The 21,589-nt window shown below is 44.1% G+C and overlaps 1 protein-coding gene across 5 annotated transcripts in view; it reads right to left on the bottom strand.

Moving 5' to 3' along the window:
• Positions 1–21,589, bottom strand: part of ASXL2 (ASXL transcriptional regulator 2) — a 173,271-nt gene that overhangs the window by 82,755 nt on the left and 68,927 nt on the right. For 4 of the 5 annotated variants that reach the window (XM_077489129.1, XM_077489132.1, XM_077489133.1 and 1 more), the window contains one exon: positions 17,272–17,431. In XM_077489129.1, the coding sequence (XP_077345255.1) occupies positions 17,272–17,431 (160 nt within the window). Of the gene's footprint in view, positions 1–12,786; positions 12,927–17,271; positions 17,432–21,589 lie in introns of those variants that run through there. The other variant, XM_077489130.1, reaches the window with a different exon arrangement.

The raw sequence follows: 21,589 nt of genomic DNA on the forward strand, positions 1-21,589 counted from the left end.
AGTCAAATTATAAAATCCTAACAAGATGGTACCTTACTCCATCCAGGCTACATAAGTGTTCCCCCAACACCTCAGACCGTTGCTGGAGATGCGGGGAGGAAGAGGGTTCAATGCTCAACATCTTCTGGTTCTGCTCTAAACTACAGAACTTCTGGGGGGAGGTTGGACGCATCACTCAGAGGTTCACGAAATATACAATTCCGAAGGAGCCAGCCTTCTTCCTCCTACACCTGTCAGGAATCCCATTCAAAAAACCTAAAAAATCATTAGTTCGTCACTTACTGAATGCAGCGAAGGCAAGTATACCGCTTCGATGGAAGTAACAATGTCCACCGACAGTTGCGGAAGGTAGAGGAAATTAACAAACTGGAGGATCTGGTCCTCACAGCACAACACAAACGGGAAAAATACTCGATCACTTGGCTCATCTGGAACACCTTTATCTACTCGGATGAGGAAAAATCCCTACTGAACCCATAGCTGACAGATAGATGTATTCCTAGAACTTGTTTGGGGTATATTTTCACACACTTACCCTCGCTCTGGCTGCCCCCCCCCCCCCCGGTTCTTGCCCTCCCCTCCTCCTCCTCCCTCGATATTCTTTTTTCCTTCTTTTCTATCTCTATCTCTTAACTCTTTTGACCTCCTCCTCCCTCCTTAACTCTCAATTTCCGCTTATATGGAAGAAATGGTGAAAAAGTAGTGGTGAGATCCTGTCTTTAGCAGACACGGGTGGCTTCTGTATTATATTAAGGAACTGCGCTGAACTACCTTTTGGAAGATAGTTACACCTTTCTCAGACAATGCTGGGTCCACTGATGGTATTTGTAACCTTTTCGAATGAATACAGTGTCTGTATAAGTATATTGTTTATCCAGTTTTATTGTATTGTTGGGATCACTCCCTCACTTGGTATTAATATTTGAAAAAAAAAAAAAAAGTGAAAAATACACGTAATAATGTGTGAAGCAAATAAATGTCCCAAAAAATAGTGTACAAAATCCGAAGTCCCCCAAAAGGGACCCCGTGGGTGCTGCAACAAAGTGTAACAGTACATAGGCCAGTAGAGGAGTCCTTGGTAATCTCCCTTCCTAGAAGACTTGGTAAGGATATGGGTAGATCAATCAGATCCCAAAGACAATATACACATGGTAGGGTACGCTTACCAGATGTGGTGGACACACATACCAATGACAGTGAGTCAATTGGGCCTGTAAATCTCCTATGGGTGACGCCTGGAGTAGATGGGTGAGCAACTCACAATCCCTGACCAGTGAAGGTACACGAAGGACCGCAGGAACGCCAGACAGGTACGTCTCCAACTGCAATCAACAGGTGGCCTGGAGCAGACCAAAAAGGAACACCTGGCTGGCGTTCTTGCGGTCCGTCATGTACCTTCACTGGTTGGGGATTGTGAGCTGCCCACCCATCTACTCCAGACGACACCCATAGGAGAATTACAGGCCCAACTGATTCACTGCCGTTGGTATGTGTGTCCACCACATCTGGTAAGCGTACCCTACCGTGTGTGTATTGCCTTTAGGATCTGATTGATCTACCCATATCCTTACCAAGGCTTCTAGGAATGCAACAAGCAGAAAAAAATAGACACTGAAGTATTAATAGCACCATTTTTCAAAACCAAAGTTGACAGACGAAGTCTGAAGGGAAGCTGCAGTGATACATATCTTGGGATGTATTCTAGTTACTGGATGTGAAGGACCGCCTGGTACCCCGCTTGGCATACTCTGCCAAACAGTGCTTCCTGTCCTCCAAACCCTTCCAGCAGACCGATAGCTCATACCAACCCTTTATCCCAAGCATCATATACAGACAGGATGTTGTGGTTAAAAATGAAAGGAACAACCAAAAGGACTAACTGTTTATTGAACAGAAATACACGTTGTTTTATACACTTCGAAAATAGGGGCAGTCACTTCAAGAACAATAAAAGCAAATATGACACATTGACCAGAACCCACAATTATTTGGCAACGAGGTAAAGTTGGCACATGACTCATCACATCCTGTATGTTTAGCAGACAGAAACAATTAACAATGGGAATTCACACCTAGGAGGCAAACAATGAGAAAATTGCACACTACTAGAAAGACACTTAAAGTGATTGTAAAACTTTGTTATTTAAAAAAAAAAAAAAAACAAGTTATACTTCCCTGCTCTGTGTAAGGGTTTTGCACAGAGTGGCCCCGATCCTCCTTTTCTGGGGTCCCTTTGCGGTGCTCCTGGCTCCTCCTCATTCTCAAGTGCCCCATGGAAAGCCGCTTTCCATGGGGGGCACACGTGCGGGCACGCTCCTGAGTCCTGCTGCTACATCCATTGACACAGACAGCAGGACTTGGCCCCTCCCACCCGACTCCCATGTCACTGGGTTTGATTGACAGCAGCCGGAGCCAATGGCTGCACTGCCATCAATCTATTCAATGAGGACCCAAGACAGCGACTGGAGGTGCTGTGCTCCTCCCTGTCGATGGAACGATTGGGCTCAGGTAAGAAAAAGGTGGGGTTCTGGGGGGCAGCTGCAGCACAAAAGGTTTTTCACGTTAATGCACACAATGCACTAAAGGTGAAAAACCGTGAGGGTTTACAAACCCTTTAAAGTGATAAAGTCTCTTGTTTTTGTTAAACAAACAAACGTAATACTTACCTGTTCTGTGCAGTGGTTTTGCACAGAGCAGCCTAGATACTCCTCTTCTAAAGTCCCTCTTTGGCCCCTCCCTCCTGTTCAGTGCCCCCACAGCAACTTGCTATGGGGGCATCCAAGCCAAGCCGCAGCTCCTTGTGTCCATTCAGACATGGAGCCACAACCCGACCCCCGCCCCCTTTCTCTCATTGGCTCACGTACTTTGATAGACAGCAGCGGGAGCCAATGAGGGGGGGAGCCTTGGACAGCCAAGTCTCTCGTGCAAAGTCGCTGGATCTACATGGGCTCAGGTAAGTATTAGGGGGGCCTGCTGCAGATAGAATGTATTAAGATTTAAAAAAACTTCTGCCTTTACAACCACTTTAAGCCCCCGTTCACACTATTGCTATGCGGGAACCAGCACGATTCCAGTGCGGGTTCCGACATCGCATTTCCCTCGCAGCCAGTTCGCACTGCCCATTGTGAACCGCTGAGTGTCAATACAAAGTTAATGACACCCCCAGATCGGTTCGCAGATCGCAGTGAGTCACCCACGCGATCCGATTCCATTGCAGGAAAAACAAAAGGTCCTGCAGCTTTTTCATGTGAATGCAATGCGAGTTCAGCCATACAAAACTGTATGGCTGAATTGGCATCGCACAGACATCGCATGTGATCAATGCATTGAGAATCACATGTGATGTCTGCGTTCGCAATAGTGTGAACCCAGTAAACGTTTACCACCTTAAAGAGGAAGTAAACTCTCCCACTCTGATGCTTCTTTTCATTTAGTCCATTATAATAAGTAATTATCAAACTATAGCCACTGTAATCCAGCCCAAATCGCATATTACTTACTGTTTAAAGAAACTTTAAAAAACTTGTTTCCAGGGGTTAGGCAACGCCATCTTAAGTATTGTTTTCCGAGTCCACAGTGGAGTGTATTTCCACCCTTACATTGAGCACTTCCTGTACTGTTAACCAAGCCTCCTTCTCAATCCAACGTTTTATGGCAACCCTGCTTCCCTGTTCATAGCTGACTTGTTTTATTTCATAGTATTTACTTGTTTGCCTGTGTCAGTCTATCAGCTTCTGCTGATAAGACTGCAGTAATGCTGTCCCATGCCCTGCTTTACACTGCATGTGATGTCACATGGGGTGTAGGAGGAAGCTCTGAGTGATTATGCAGACTCCTGGGAGTTTAGTGTTGTACTGTAGGAAGTCCTGATAACAGATGGATAAGCACATAGAGAGTGGGCCGTAAATCAGGGGAGATCTGGGCATGCTCAGTGACGTCATTCTAAAGAACAAAAAGGATTACAACAATACTAAGCAAGTAAGGAGATATCTACAAGCAGTGTTCATTCGGGTTTTTTATGCTGATTTACATGGGACAAAGTTGTTGGGGAGGGTTTACAATCACTTTAAGGCCCCTTTCACACCAGTGGACCCAAACGGACCAACCATTGTTCTTTATGAAGTGGAGGATGTCAGCGAACACCTGTCAGCATCCGATCTGGTCCGCTAAAAAGAGAAGGATGGTGATTCGTTCACCACGGATCAGATCCCGTGATAGTCGGATGCAAATGGATAGGCAGCACGTTTCCATCCAACCGCCCCATAGAGAAAACAGGGGGCTGTGTCCATGTCCACTCTGCATAGTGGAGTAGACATGGACCTGTCATCCACCTGCTCAGCGAGGATAAGCGGAAAGATCCCCCCCCCCCCCCCCCCCCGCTGAGCAGGGGGATCTGCTTGATGGATTCCACTCCGTCTGATAAGGGCCTAATAAACAGATTACAGCATCGGGTTGCTTTGAACCGATTATAATCATCTGCTTTAAGTCTCTCAGTCTAGGAGGGGGTTGAAGCAGTCAATTCTGGTTTGGGCTGTCTATACCCCAACAAAACACAGAGGCCCCAAATCTGTATCTGGGTCCTCCAGTTATCAGAGTGTGTGTTTCAGGGAGACATAGACTTAAATCCAAAGTAATAAAAGGTCCCCCAGGCACACATCTCCCAAATAATAGAGCCCCCCCCAATCGCCAGGGCCCATAGTCAGTAGGCAAGAGGATAGCCTGCAAGTCCCCTCCAAAAGCCCCTGTCCTGGTTGGGTCCTGGGATGTATACTAGTTACTGGGCAATAAATGTGAACTTATCGACTCAAAAGAAAACAATTTGCATCCCAGCAGACAGGGAATGTCCGCTTCTAGTTGATGCATTTCACTTTTTGGTAATCTCACAGGTGTAATAAATATTAATTTAAAAAGATATATATAATTAATATTACCGTATATTGTATAATTAAGAATTAAGAAAAAAAGCACATTGAGAACAATCTACACTGTGTTGCATCACCCCTCCCCAGCAGCCTGCAGGAACTGAATACAGGAAGTCGTTCATACATGTCAATACCAAGACTGTGACACAGCTGTCACCTCCCGCCTCATTATGGCTGGTCGAATGCTGCAACAGTTCTGATCCCTGCTATCACTCAGACATTGGCAATTTACAGCCCGAAAAGTCTAAATCCTACTAGTAGCCTTTGGACAGACACAGCTATTTATTATCAGTTTTGCTTAAAGTGACTGTAAAGGCCTTTTTTTTTTTTTAACCACTTGCTTACTGGGCACTTAAACCCCCCCTCCTGACACACTTTGAATGACAATTGCGCAGTCATACAACACTGTACCCAAATGAAATTTATTTTTTATCACTTTTTTCCCCACAAATAGAACTTTCTTTTGGTGGTATTTGATCACCACGAAAAAGCCAGAATTTAATATTTTTTAATATTTTGTCATACAATTTTGCAAACAGGTAATTTTTCTCCTTCGCTGATGAGGCGGCAGTGATGGGCACGGATAGGTGGCAAGGATGGGCACTGATGGGTGGCAATATTGGGCACTGATTGCTTACACTGATAGGTGGCAGTGGCAGGTCGCTGACAGTGCGAGGAGAAAATAAAAACGATTACCAAGCTTTTGTTTACATCATGTGATCAGCTGTCATTGGCTGACAGCTGATCACATAGTAAGGGGCCGGGACTGGCCCCTTACTCGGATCGGCGATCACCCGAGTCTCAGTGACTCAGTGATCACAGCGCGCTCCCCGCTTGACCTGCAGGGCGCACGCAGGGACCGTGCACAGGGGAGGACGTCCCATAACGGCCTCCCGGAAATTGAGGTCCACTCTGTAGCCGTCATTCAGCTATGGCCCGAGCCTTAAGTGGTTAAATAACAAATCATGTCATACTTACCTTCTCTGTGCAGCTCGTTTTGCACAGAGTAGCCCCAAACATCCTCTTCTGGGGTCCCACTGCGGCTCCTCCCCATATACGATAACCCCTTGGGAGAAGCGCTTCCCCAAGGGGGTTACATTGCGGGCGTGCGCTCCCGAGTCGAGCATTTGCGTCTATAGACACAGAATGCCGGACGCGGCCCTGCCCTCCGGCACCCGCGTCATTGGATTTGATTGACAGCAGCAGGAGACAATGGGTGCGCTGCTATCAATCTCTCCAATCAAGAGCTGGGAGCCCATGAAGAGAAAGACAGCGTGTCCCCGCCAACTGAATGAAGGGGTTCAGGTAAGTAAATCGGGGGGGGGGGGGGGGGCAGTGACTGCCAGGTGTTTTTTTCACCTTCATGCATCCTATGAAAAAACAAGAAACTTTACAACCCCTTTAAGCCCTAATCTGAATATTAAGCCATGAGTAAGCAGCCTTATAATAAATGTGTGTTGTCCACTTTTTTTCCCCTTTTTTTCACTCTGACAACCCTGGCCTTGAGTCTAGTGGGAGCTCAAATTTCGGCTGATTCCTGCTGAATCGGCTGACATGTGAGCCATAAGTGGCCCTGTCAGCACCACCCAGCTTGAGTCAATTTAGGTTAGATTAGTGAACAGGGGGGGATTGGAGGTTTTTTTTGTTTTGTTTTTTTAAGTTTGTCACATTCTCCCTTGCCAACTGCCTGAATTCACACACTGGGATTGATTTACTAAAGGCAAATACACTGTTTACTTTGCAAGGGAAGTTGAACTTCCATGTGCAAGCAAAAATGTTGTGTTTTTAATTTCTCTGTATATGATTGGGCACTTAGCCCTGCAGCAATATTCCATGTAATCTGCAACTTCCCTTGCAAAGTGAGCAGCGTTTAGTAAATCAACCCTGTCTCTCAGCTTCTGAATGTGTGCAGCAATATTAAAACACCAGAGGTCTGCAGTTGTTTTTACATTTCTCAGGCCCCTTTCACACTTGTGCGACCTTTCCTGCCACTTTGAACATCAGAGTTGCATGACAAGCCTTACCCCATGATTCCCACTGATAACCATGCAAATCTGTGAGGCCGCGTACACACGCGCGGACTGTTCGCCCAACTTTGTCCGCTGAACAGTGTTTGGGCGGACAGTCCGCTCGTGTGTGGGCTTTCAGCGGACAGTTTCAGCGGACAGTTTGACGAACAAGGTTTTTCGGAAATTCCGTAAAACTGTCCGCTGAAACCTTGTTTGAGCGAACAGTCCGCCCGTGTGTAGGCTTGTTCGTCAAACTAAGTTCCGCGCATGCTCAGAAAGGATTTACATGCCGAAAGTTATAATGCAGTGTATAGGACGTCATATTTTTCGTCCCGTCGTACGTGCCGTTCACGTCATCGCGCACGGTTTCAGCAAACTGTTCGTTCGTCGTGTGTGGCCATGTCCGTCCATGCTAATTTTGAGCGGACTGTTTGCCGAAACTGTTTGACGGACAAAGTTGGGCGAACAGTCCCCGCGTGTGTACGCGGCCTGAGACTTCAAAGTAGTCCCTTGTTGTGGAAATTTTTATTAATGTATGTTAGCTGTCCCCCAGTGTCAGTTTTACTGTAATATGTATGTTAGCTGTCCCCCAGTGTCAGTTTTACTGTAATATGCTTATGCGAGCGTGTTCGCACATACAAACGATGGAAGACCATTGGCTGCAGAAACCTTCCCCTGGACACGGCAGATCTGTTTTAAGGATGTTCGTTTATGCCTCACCAAGAGACTGGCCACTTCATGGCGACTGCATTAGCTGTCCCCCAGTGTCAGTTTTACTGTAATATGCTTATGCGAGCGTGTTCGCACATACAAACGATGGAAGACCATTGGCTGCAGAAACCTTCCCCTGGACACGGCAGATCTGTTTTAAGGATGTTCGTTTATGCCTCACCAAGAGACTGGCCACTTCATGGCGACTGCATTAACGCTCCTAGTAAGCAGATGTGCATACATGGGAACCATAGCATAACCATACAAAATTTTTTCGTATTTTTCGTCCCGTCGTACGTGCCGTTCACGTCATCGCGCACGGTTTCAGCAAACTGTTCGTTCGTCGTGTGTGGCCATGTCCGTCCATGCTAATTTTGAGCGGACTGTTTGCCGAAACTGTTTGACGGACAAAGTTGGGCGAACAGTCCCCGCGTGTGTACGCGGCCTGAGACTTCAAAGTAGTCCCTTGTTGTGGAAATTTTTATTAATGTATGTTAGCTGTCCCCCAGTGTCAGTTTTACTGTAATATGTATGTTAGCTGTCCCCCAGTGTCAGTTTTACTGTAATATGCTTATGCGAGCTTGTGCGCACATACAAACGATGGAAGACCATTGGCTGCAGAAACCTTCCCCTGGACACGGCAGATCTGTTTTAAGGATGTTCGTTTATGCCTCACCAAGAGACTGGCCACTTCATGGCGACTGCATTAACGCTCCTAGTAAGCAGATGTGCATACATGGGAACCATAGCATAACCATACAAAAATGATGGCCCACTGAGCCATGATAGATTACGGCTCACATCACTGGTAGCAGTGGGAGTGCGCACGGTCGTGTTCAGGGTCATGTAAGTAGTGTTCAAGTTGTGAGCCACGCTTGCCGCATGGCTCTGCACACGACCATCTGCACAGGTCACTACTGGAATTCTATTTGAATATATAAATGTGTGTGATTGGTTCTTTTTTAAAGAATACAAGTGTCTGATTGACCGATTCTGAAGCCACCACCTTCCTTTGCTATTCATGTTTACAGTATAAATAAAAGGAGCTGCTCATCCTAAGGAGGATTCTGCTAAGCTCAATGTGATACCAGCATCTGTATCTGTATTACTTGGAGATATACAAGTGCGCTTTTCCCTGCATTTATACAAGAGAGCTGTATTTGTGCTTTTGCTTATAGGAGAAGCTTAAAATTTCTAGGACACCCTGTACTACTTTGGTCCAACTTTGATGCGAGTTGAGGGCCATAGACCTCAAGTTTACACAGGCATTTCCCTGAAAATGTGCCAAAATCGTGGCCGCAAAATGGCGGCACTTTCAAGTAGTGGCAATGTGAAAGGGGCCTTATGAGTTCCGGAGCTCTGTTTTATAGTGTGTGTATCCAGGACCAAGCAACAGGTTCCTTTTAGACAGAGACACAGTCATTGCTCAGAAAGTCATAGAGCTGTATGAATACAATGGATAGCATTGTAGATTCCATCATCCACTCTGGGGTTACAGCCTACATTCTGCAATTTTCTTTCTGTCAATCACGGGTTGAAAGAAAGAAAATCGCTTGATTGCCCCATCAACACAGCCAGTGTTTAATGGGTAAATTCCTCCCGCTGCGCTATTGTATACTGACAGCAGGTGGTTTCCCCACCATCAGAATACAAGGGTCCCTGCTGCCAGCAATAGCCAACGGCAGTGATCGTACAAAAAAAAACAAAAAAAAAAAAAACAGGCTGGTTGTACCGTAGTCAATCAATAGATTGACTCCAGTACAACCAGCCTGCCCGTAAATGGATTGAAATTTGTCACTTTCCTGCTGAACCAGCCGCAATTCAATCCATCTATGGCCGTCTTAAGGTGGTATTAAAGGTTTGGCTTTAAAAAAAAAAACATACATGTTATACATACTTGCTCTGTGTAGTGGTTTTGCACAGAGCAGCCCCAATCCTTAGCCGGGCCCTGTCTAATGCATCCATAAGACAAATAGAGCCAAGGCCCGGCCCTGCCCACTCCACTCTCCTCATTGGCTGACTGGCTGTGATTGACAGCAGTGGGAGCCAATTGCTCCTGCTGCTATCTCAGCCAATGAGGAGAGGGCGTTCCGGGATAGCTGAAGTATTAGGAGGGGCTGAGGGGGGCTGCTGTATAGAATGCATGAAGGTAAAAAACCTTGTTCCTTTACAACCACTTTAAGACCTAAATCACTCCTAGTTTATGTAGGTAATTTTAATGTGTTTTATTTGCATTTTTTTCACAAGTTTTCAGGAGTTAAATGCTGTACAGGAGCTTTTTTTGGGGCTCAGGATCACGCTTTTATGGCCTCACAGACTTAAGTGCCTGAAAAATTGTAACATGCATTTTTGAACAACATACCATTGAAGTCAATGGGCTCAAAAGTGCCCCATTCTGCTCCAAAAAGCAGCTCATGTACTTTTTTTTTTTTAGCTTCAGGCGCCTGAAGCATGGGATTTGGCTTGTTGGGCATTTTGGAGCTTTAAAGAAGTGAAAAGCCTTATCTGTGTAGCAGCCCCCCCTAATTACTTACTTGAGCCCCTTTTCTCTCCAGTGATGTCCACAAATGTTTTAGCTGTCCAGGACTCTCCTCCTGAATGGCTGAGACACAGCAGTGGCACCTTTGGTTCCTGCGGCTGTCAATCAAACTCAGCTAGCCAATCAGGAGAGAGAGGGGCTGAATGGGCACAGGGAGCTGTAACTCGGCTCGGGTGCCCACATAGCAAGCTGCTTGCTGTTGGGTCACTCGATGGGAGGGAGGGGCCAGGAGAGCCTAAGAGGGACCCAAGAAGAGGAGGATCCAAGCTGCTCTGTGCAAAACTACGTTTGTTATTTAAAAAAAAGACAAGAAAAAAAGACAAGACTTTACAATCACTTTTAGCTTTGAGCTACAAAACACTCAGGTGTGAATGGAGGCTAAGGGGTTGATTTACCAAAGGCAAATAGACGGTGCACTTTGCAAACTGCATGTGCGCTCTGCAAGTGCAGTTGCGCCAGAGCTTAGTAAATGAGGTAAAGCTTAATTTGGAAAGAATATCTAATCACATGCAAAGAAAAACAAAACAGTATTGTTGCTTGCACATGATTGGCTAATGGAAGTCAGCAGAACTTCTGCTCATTTACTAAGCTCTGGAGCAACTGCACTTCCAGAGCGCAACTGCACTTTGCAAAATGCACAGTCTATTTGCCTTTAGTAAAGTCTCTAACATGTGCATAGAGTGGCAGACAGCAATGGAAAATGCATTTTCAGGGGATTTGTCAGCTTTCATCTGTGAGTAGTTATTTGTGTTGTTTGTAATCAATGTGCATACCTGCTTCATGCTTGCGCTTTGCTTAGATTTGGAGCGTAAGAAGCAGCACAAGAAGCCAGTCGGTTATGCTGCTGTGCTCATGTGCTAACATGGTGCACACGGATAGGAGGAGAGAGCAGAGGTGAGCTCCTCATTCTACCCACATCTCAGACTATGGGAAGGGACAAGACCTGTAAATCTTGCAGTAGATAAAAAATGTTGATCACCTGCCCCGCCAGACAGGTCTGTTTATGCATTTCATCTGTTTTAGCGGTTTCCTTAGTGCTTATCTTTATGTTCTATGTAAATGCAAAAAGAGGATTACTTTTGAATAAGGATGAGCTCCGGCGTGTTCGCATACTCCCCGTTCAGAGCCCGCCAGGAAGTCGGCGCAGCACTGCGCTAATCACAGGCAGTGAGACATTGCCCCGATCTCTGCAGCTGCACATCGGGGCAATGTCTCACTGCCTGTGATTAGCGCATCGCTGCGCCGGCATCCTGGCGAGCTCTGAACGTGGAGTGCGCGAACACGCTGTAGCTCATCCTTACTCTTGAATGATCAGAACATGATCAATTGAGGAATGTTGCCAATACCTTCGGGCTACACACACAAGCCTGACCAATAGATACCATCTCAAATGGTAAAGATGATTGACTACCTCCATCTTGCCCTGGTGTCACAATCAGCAAGCTCCCTGCCTGTCATTCTTGGGAACACATCCACCCATGTAGGAGTGCTTGTGTTAACATCTATGGTATAATAGTGACGTAGACAATGGTGTGAATATCCGATTTTCCCACTGCCGTTTCAAGTTCTAGCTTTGAGGCCAGTGATAGACAACTTAAAGATGGACCAACATGAGCTAAACTAGACATAGGCTGCTGTTATAATATAGGATGCTTGTGAAATGTAAGAGTTTGGGGTTGATTTACTAAAGGCAAACAGTGTGTGCACTTTGCAGGGGCATTTGCTCCAAGGCTTAGTAAATGAGAGGAAGCTCTGCTGACTTCCATTATCCAATCGTGTGCAAGCAAAAAACGTGTTTTGTTTTTTCATTTTCCTTACATGTGATTGGGTATTCTTTGCAAAATTAAGCTTTACCTCATTTACTAAGCTCTGGAGCAAATGCCCTTGCAAAGTGCACAGTCTATTGGCCTTTAGTAAAGCAACTCCACTGAGTCCAAGCTTGGATCATATAAAAGAGCCTGCTTATATTTTAGCAAAATGATCTTCACTAAAGACCAGCGTGACAAGAACACAAATCATGCTGTAGAGCTCAAATTTTGGTTCATTTTATTAATACAATTATTTTTCATGTGCTTCCATTCCAGGTACAAATTAAACAAGGACTAATCTGGAATTTCCCACAACACATTCCGATCGCACATTTTCCATCGGCAAGTCCGACCGTGTGTACAGGGCATTATAGTACCTTTAAAGTCCAAAATTTTTTTTTGTTTTGCTTTGTCTCAACTCCCATTCCAAGCTAATAAAAGGATGGCACACATTATGCATTTGAATTTCCAGTACCTGGAAGCGTAATTGCCATACTGTCTGGAGCTATTCCAAACTACGCCCCTCCATCTGTTGTGGAACTACACATCCCATGAGGCATTGTAAAACTCTGACATTTACAGACATGACTAGGCATGATGGGAATTGTAGTTCCTGAACAACTTAAGGGCCATAATTTGGAGACTCCTGAGTAAGAATGACAGACAGACACGGCACAGGCGGCGTTTTTTTTTTTTTGCCAGTTACAAGAGTGAGTGAAAATGTCTGTTTGCTTGTCCTGGATCAGCGCACTTGCTCCTATAAAATGTGTATCTATATTAACAATGTGCTGTCTCACCTGCAGCCTGCCGCTGTCTCTCCATGGTCTCCGCAGTCGCCCGGCACACTGATCAGATACTCCGTTACAGCCTGTAATTCCCTCCAAATCCTCAGAACCCCCCCCCCCTCCGTTATACAATCTCACAGCTCAGAGTTGTGTTTTTCTGGTATACGTTGGTTCTTTTGCTCTAATAAGGAAGTAGTGGTTTCTACATATCGGTTTCCTGTTTCAGACACGTATATATATCTTGCCTGGTGATGTCATGTTCACAAGGACTCTATTCCTCATCAATAGTATACGGAGATATACATCAGCTGTGTCTCTAGATATACCAAAGGTTGGGTCTCCAGAATAGGAAACATGGTGTCCTGAATAGAAGAAGACTTGGAGAATTGTGTGTTCAGAACCAACAAAAATACAGCTGCTGTGTCTCCAGAATAACAATAATGTGCGTCAGCAGTGAGAGGGGGGAAACAACTCGCAGTGACCATAGCAGGTGTGCCGACCCAGGAACATAAACCCACCAATAGAGTCCCTGAGAGATAGAAGAAACTGGTAAGAGGCCTAACTTTCTAGCGTCAAGCCAAAGCTGAAATATCACTTTTGGGTAGAATGGTCCTCTTAAAGTGGAAGTAAACCCATGGATTTAAACTGTTAAAAAAAAAAAAAAGGCATGCCGGGAATGCTAACTGCACATTGGCTGTGCTCTCAGCCAAACTATCAAACCATCCAATGGCTGGTGTCATAACGAATCACATGTGCAGCACCATAGCAGTTGAAGATTAAACACAGGCAAAGATGGCAGCTTCCTTGCCTGAAAACGATAGGGGAGTTTACTTCCACTTTAAGACCCCTTTCACACTGGGGCGTTTTTCAGGCGTTTTTCATGCGCTTTAGCGTTAAAAAAAGCGCCTGAAAGAAGCTGCAACTGCAATCCCAATGTAAAAGCCAGAGTGCTTTCACACCAAGATCCCTTTCACACTGGGGCGTTTTTCAGGCGCTTTAGCGTTAAAAAAAGCGCCTGAAAGAAGCTGCAACTGCAATCCCAATGTAAAAGCCCGAGTGCTTTCACACTGAGGCGCTGCGCTGGAAGAGCGTCAAAAAAAGTCCTGCAAGCAGCTTCTTTGCAACGCTTTTGGAGCGGTGAATACAACGCTCCTAAAACGCCCCTTCCCATTGCAATCAATGGGAAGCGCTTGTAAAACGCCAGAAAAACGCCTGAAAAACGCTATTGGCAGCAGCATTTTGTGGGCGCTTTTAACCCCTTTATTTGGCCACTAGCAGGGGTTAAAAGCGCCCCATTAACGCTCGAAAAACGCTGGTAAAGCGCTGCTAGTTTAAGCGGCGCTTTACGAGCGTTTTTCGGGCGCTGACATTTCACATTGGGACTGCAGATGAGGCTTCTTTCAAGCGCTTTACAGGCGCTTTTTTTAACGCTAAAGCGCTTGAAAAACGCCTGAAAAACGCCCCAGTGTGAAAGGGGTCTAAGATCTGCAACCCTTGCAGACATGTCCAGGTCAAAGCTAGGGCTTTCCAGCAGCTCGTCTATTTTCAATAACAACCTTAACAGAAAACATGGAGTGTAACTCCCCATATACATCGTATGGACAAAGGTTTTTTTGGACACCTGACCGTCACTTTTTGGAGATCATACTCCCAAACTATGAGCATAAATATGGAGTTGCCCTTTTTGGGTATAATAGCTTCCACTATTCTAGGAAGGCTTTACCCAAGATTTTGGACTGCTTCTGTTGGAACTTGCACCCAATCAACCAAAAGAGTATTTGTGAGATTGGGTACTGATGTTGGATTGGGTTGAAGTCAGGGCTCTGTGTAGGACAATTGAGTTCCTCCACATTAAACTGGTCAAACCATGGGTTTATGGAGCTGGCTACCACTTGAGGTCAGGTACTGATATTTGATGAGAAGACCTGGCTCACAATTGGCATTCAATTCATCCCAAAGGTGTTCAATGGGGTTGAGGACATGGCACTGCATAGAATACTCAAGTTCTTCCACATCAAACCAGGTCTTTTTGAAGCTAGCTTTGTGCACCTGAACTCAATAGTTCCGAGGGCTGTCCACATAGATTTGGTATAGTATATACATAAAAGTATTGGTTTACATTGTTGTTAGAAATCAAATTGTGGAGACCAAGAAAACCATGCTGGCGGGGGATCAAATTTTAAAGTGGTTGTAAACCCTTACAAACCACTTTGACCTACAGGTAAGCCTAGATTAAGGCTTACCTGTAGGTCCAAGAAATATCTCCTAAACCTATACAGTTTAGGAGATATTTACCTGAAGACAGCCACCGCTGTCTAAGGCGCATGCGCCGTAGACAGCGGCGCGCAGGCGCACTGGGTAAGCCGCAGATCACGGCGATATGCCGCGAGTGTCGGCTCCTGTGCGCATGCGTGGGGGTGACGTCATCGCTGCTCCAGCGAATGACAGCGCTGGAGCTGCGAGACCCACCAAGAAGATGGACGCTCGGAACTACAGGGGACAGCGGTGACTTCGCTGGCTCCTGTGTAAGGTAAGTGACACATAATGGACTACTATGCGATGCATAGTAGTCCATTATGCTTTACCTTTGCAGGGAAACAAAGAGGACGTAAACCCATCAGGGTTTACTTCCTCTTTAACATGCACTAATGACTGCAGCAATTATGTAAACAAAGTTGATCCGGGGAAAATCCGATTGCCTCTCGGGGGATCAGGAAGGAATTTTTTCCCCTGCTTTAGCAAATTGGATCATGCTCTGCTGGGGTTTTTTGCCTTCCTCTGGATCAACTGTGGGTATAAAATTGGGTATATGGGATTGAATGATATTATTATTATTATTTTTATTTTTTGTGGTTGAACTAGATGGACTTGTGTCTTTTTTCAACCTGACTAACTATGTAAATCGAAAGACTTGTATGATGCAGAACACTGCTGGCAATAAAGTCAATATGACAGTGTTGCAATTATAATATTAGACTAAGCAACACTACTGGCTCCACTACTACCGCAGTTCATTTAATAAAGGAGGCATTCCAACTCAAGTGTGACAAATAGCAAAAGAAGTCTTCATTCTACAACCCCACATGAACCTGGAGCTCCATTCAAACTGATTACAGAATCTCCTGAGGGGGATAGATAAACTGAGAAGTACTTCATTGCAGGGTCCACGGAGGAAACACAAGTGCCACACTATTGGTTTAGAGTCCAAAAATATATTTTATTTTCCAATAAAATGTTTGCAGACACATTTTGGAGGCTTAAGCTACCTCCATTTATCAGGGCTTGAAAAGCTGACTGAGGCAAGATATTGGACTCAAAGTAGAAAGCATACTTCTGCAGCTGGTTGTTGCAGCCATTGTCTTTCCTTTCTAGTCACAAATTGAACATATCTTTAGGATCTACAATCTCCTACCAATACCTTCAAAAAACAAAAAAGGTTACCTTGTTGCTGTCATTATCTCTCATCTCTGCTTTTTATAACAAGATGCAGCCTGGCAAGTAAATCTATTTTAGGTGGAGTAACCCTTTACTCCATACCCACAAAGAGGCACCTGTTAGGTCTTCCATCTACAAAGGGTCTGATGACACCTAGCCGGGTGTGAAGTGGATCACAATGCAAATGGTCCAGTTCCTCTTCTCAGTTCCACTTGGTATACTTAGTCCTAGCAATATGTGCAATAAGCTGATGTCGTGATAATGAAGCTCTGACCTCTTCCTGGTAAGTTGTATCCAATTAATGCAGAAGTGTCAGTCTATGTTAAAAGATGTACAACCACAACATTCATCTGGGGCAAGCAAATGAACTGGTATTACTGCTGATAAAAGGCAGGGATGCCAACTCATAGATGGCATCATTCTAAGGACTCTTGCACACAGGCACTTGAGCTTGCGCAATGTAAATTCCAGTGTATTTACCCCGCATGGAATGCCCTGGTGCTGTGTACAGTCACCCTACAGATTCTGGAGCTATCTTATGTTCGCCTAGGTAGCAGAAACTATAATCAAAGACTAATGGCGGCCATACACAGTTCGAATTTGGAAAGAATTTTCTTTTGAAAATCATATCTAAGAATTTTTGTATGAATGTCGCACAATTAGTGGGCTGCAGCAACAGCCGATTTTCATGCGGAAATCAAATTTGAGGAATCGGACATGTTGGAATTTTTTTTAAAAACAAACGATTTTCTAATCAATGATGGTAGAATCGTGCAAGAAATGTAATAAGAAAATAAAATTTATGGAGAGAAAAGAAGATTCCCGGCCAAGAAAATTATTTTCTGTAGCAACATGAGGTGAAATTGAAGGCTCGGTCGGCTGAATTTTTCGAAAATCAATGGTAGTGCCATCGGATCACTAATTATTTTTTTTTTTCTGATTTTGAAAAGAAAATTTGTTCGAAATTTGACCATGTATGGCCTGCATTAGTGACTGCTGCACAGGTCTACAGGGCAGCCAAGGTGCTGTTTTATACCAGTCTGTAATGGGAGAGATTTTTACCTTTCCTCTTCCAGCAACTCCTTCTGCCGTCTTTGTTGCTGGCAGCGCTGGTGCTGCTGCTGCTGGAAGTACTGTGTTCTGAGCCCTGAGAATCCGACTGGGCCTCGCTGCTGTCCTCAGAGCAGTCCGACAATTCTTTTACCACATCGGCCACATCTTTCTGTAAGGAGAGAAGAAAGCATGAGATGGGCACACATCTTCACATACCAAGTTTACAAAGCTCACAATGAGAACCAGCAAGGCTCTGGAGCTTGGAGCTGACTCTTTGGCCTAGATTTGGTGCAGAGAATACTCCAGAGAAGCCATTCTCAACAAGGGTTCTGTGGAACCTTAGGGGGTTCTTCCAGAATTGGCTAGGGGTCCCTTGAGCTGTAGCTAATTGACTTCCCATTTGATTGTGCCTGCATAGTTCCAGGGCCAACAACACGTGGCACAGTCAGCCGCAGGACATCTATGATCTTTTTAGCTATCTGTAAAGGTGGCATTTTGACCATCAATGTATGAAGGCCACCATTGTAGGAGGCATTTTTCTCACTGTCCTCCAATGAATGTGTTTTAGCAAGGGTTCCTCAGGGGCAGCATTTCCCAACATTTTTACCAGATGTTTATTGGCGGAGCTGAAACCAGAATAAAGCTGAAACTGCAGAACTGAAATTCTGCAGGTTGCTCCATTCAATGCCATTTCCATTGGTTGTATATTTTTTAGTATTAAAGTATTTAGTATTAAAGAGGAAGTAAAGCCTCTGGGTGGGGGGAAAAAAATGACACCCTGCAAGACAAAGGCATAATGAGCTAGTATGCATAGCATACTAGCTCATTATGAATTATTTATCTGAGATCGAAGCCCCCGCCGCATCGGCCCTCGTTTGCCTCCTTCGACGCCTCCATCTATCCCAGAGTCACTTCCGGGTATCGCGGCTCCAGCGCTGTGACTGGCCGGAGCCACAATGACGTCACTCCCGGGCATGCGCGCTGGTGCCACCACTAACGGCATGATCGCCGTTAGAAACAGCACACTAGTGCGCCTGCGCCCGATGTCTATTTCTGCAAATATCTCCTAAACCTTTTAGGTTTGGGAGAGATTTCTTGCACCTACAGCTAAGCCTTAATCTAGGCTTACCTGTAGGTTAAAGTGGTTGTAATGGGTTTACAACCACTTTAAGCTACACTTCAAACAAACGTTTTCTCCTAGTTGAAAAGCAGCGGTCCTAGAACATTTAAAAATTAAAGAGTAACTGCACTTTTGTTGAGAAAAAAACATTCCCCTCTGGGTGATCTATGTACATTGCAAGGATTTTAACAAACATTGTGGCAGATTGCTACCTTTTATTATTCTAAAGGAATAGCTGTTTGTTTATCTGTGTCCATGTTCAGAGTGGACATGTATGGGAGTAGTTTTACAATTATCAATCAGCTGCTGCACCAGCAGGGCTCCATTGAGGAAAATGGCAGGGTCTGCATCCCTTTAGGCAACATTTCCCTTTGGGAGTATATCACCAAAAGTGACATTTTTGTTGCAAGGGATGCCAAAATTCTGACTTATACCATAGTGAAAAATAAGTAATACAGTCACACAAGCAGGAAATGACATTTCTGGGGGGCGTTCTGTATACAATATGTGTAGAGAACGCCGCCAGGTAGCTATATTGTATTTTACAGAAAATTACAGCACTGCAGATTGAAAAGCAAAGGTCACAATTGTATACGTTATATTTTTTTATTTGCCGATTTATTTATTTTTCCCCACAAAAGTGGCGTTACCCTTTAACTACAAGAGTTCTGGCCTGGTCACTGCTGGTCTTTAAAGTGAAATACATAGACACAGTACAGAACACGACATTGTAAGTGAGAAATGGGAAACGGAACAGCTAGTGGGAGACCATAAGCAATACTGGTGACTAGTCCTTTGCCCTCTGCCTGTCTTTTTTGGGCACAGCTACCAAAGTTCATATTTTCTTTAAAGTGGCGGTATACCCTCACATATACCCAGTGAAGTGACTAGCCTCAGGTTATACACAGAGATGAAACAAATCCTCCTACATAAATTGTACCTGTGGATTGGACCTGGACGATCTGGGCACACCCTGCACAGACTACAGAGGAGAGCTCAGTATAATCTGAAACCTGAGTGGAGGAAATGGACACCCACCCCTTTGCACTCACTGATAGGGAAACATGGACAGCTGAGGCGGTCAATCTACTGCTGTGTGATGGAGGAAGGGGTAGGGTCATCTCCCAAGACTGTCTGGTATCGACATAACTTCTTAGAAGTGAAAAGCCCCATGCATACGGTCAGAAATTCTGCCAGCAAAAGTCAGATGTGAGCCTTTGGTCAGAAATTCCAACCATATGTATGCTCCATCGGACTTTTGCTAGCAGAATTCCAGCCAGCAAAAGATTAAGAGCAGGTTCTCTATTTTTCGGTCAGAAAAAGTTCCGATCAGAAATTCCAATCGTCTGTACAAATTCCGACGTGCAAAATTCCTACGCATGCACAGAAACAATTCGACGCATGCTCGGAAGAATTGAACTTAATTTTCTCGGGCTGTCATAGTGTTGTACGTCACCGCGTTCTTGAAGGTCGAAAGTTCCGAGAACTTTTGTGTGACCGTGTGTATGCAAGGCAAGCTTGAGCAGAATTGCATCAGAAAAACCATCTGATGGAAAATCCATTCATGTGTATGGGGCATAAGGCTAGGTTCACACTTGTTATGTGATTTGAGTGAGGTTTTTAGTGTGATTTCAAAGATCACACACACACACACACACACACACACACGACCCTTTTTTTTTTAAAATTGCATCACGTTCAGACTCCATATATGTGAATGTCTTCCATAGAACATCATTATTTCACTTGTATGTATAAAAGATCCTGTGAGCCTCCTCCGATTATAAATTGCCTAAATGGCCCCGAAACAGCTGCAAGTGTCTCATAAAAACATGCAGATAAAAGCAGAAATAAATATATACGCTGCGCTTTCAAATATACTCTTCACAATATAAATATATATATATATATATATATATATATATATATATATATATATATAGTAAAGAGCTGAGTAAACTGTTGGCGCTATATAAAACCTGTATAATAATAATAATAATAATAATAATATATATATATATATATATATATATATATATATATATATATATATATATATATATATATATATATATATATATATATATATATATATGTGATAACCAAAGTGCAAATATGCGTGTGAAGCACACACCATGATACATCCAGTAACTAGTGACTGTAAAAAGTGACAATAGTGCAACAAATTTATGTTATGAAAGTTATGAATACTTAAAAATTAACATATAAATAAAAATAATAATTCACACTAGTACGAAGTGCTATAATGTGCATCCATAGGGTGATTGGTTGTATTAAAATTATTGATTATAAAATTATATAGTGTTCATAAAAACATATAGTGGACTTGATCCAGTAAAACATATAGATGAATAAAAAGTGCTTCTATATGCATGTGTCATCCAAGTCCATGCGATTTGAAAACTGCTGTGTAGATAATCCAAAGCAAGCCACAGTGGTCTCACTCAGGTGCTCCCCCCTAGTCCACTATATGATTTTATGAACAATCATTTTGATACAACCAATCACCATATGGATGCATGTTATAGCACTTCGTACTAGTGTGATTATTTATTTTCATTTATATGTTCATTTTTAAGTATTCATAGCCATTTGTTGCACTATTCTCACTTTTTACAGTCACTAGTTACTGGATGTATCATGGGTGTGTGATTCACACGCATATTTGCACTTTGGTTATCACATATTATAAATATATATATATATATATATATATATTGTGAAGTGTATTGTGCAGCGTATATATTTATTTCTAGCATTATTTCACTTGTCATGCACTCCCATGCATCTGAAATCACATCAGTGTGAACTAGGGCGAAGAGATAAACATCCAGTTGACTTCTTCGCTGTCAGAATACAATGACACGGTGTTTCCGGATCCACCTCGAATGTGTGGATGGGGGAATCGGTTCAGTTTTTTTTTATACAGCCTGCCAGCTCAACAAAGAAACTGCGCAAGGTATGGGCAGTTTTACTTTCTGTGCTGGCCCAGCTCTTTCCTACATAACCTTTAATGCCAGGAACAGGGGTGGAGGGGATACTATAGAGCAGTGATGAAAAACCTATGCAGAGAGACCCCTCTCTGTGGGCAGTCTGTTGATTGCAAGGCAAAGGGAGATCCATGGAGAGTCCAGATTTGTGGTGGCAGGAGAGCGGCAGCAGTGATATCGAGGAGCGGGAATCTAT

Source organism: Lithobates pipiens, unplaced genomic scaffold (genome assembly GCF_037356315.1).
Source record: "Lithobates pipiens isolate NorthernLeopardFrog02 unplaced genomic scaffold, aLitPip1_a1.2 Scaffold_18, whole genome shotgun sequence".
Lineage (NCBI taxonomy): Eukaryota > Metazoa > Chordata > Amphibia > Anura > Ranidae > Lithobates > Lithobates pipiens.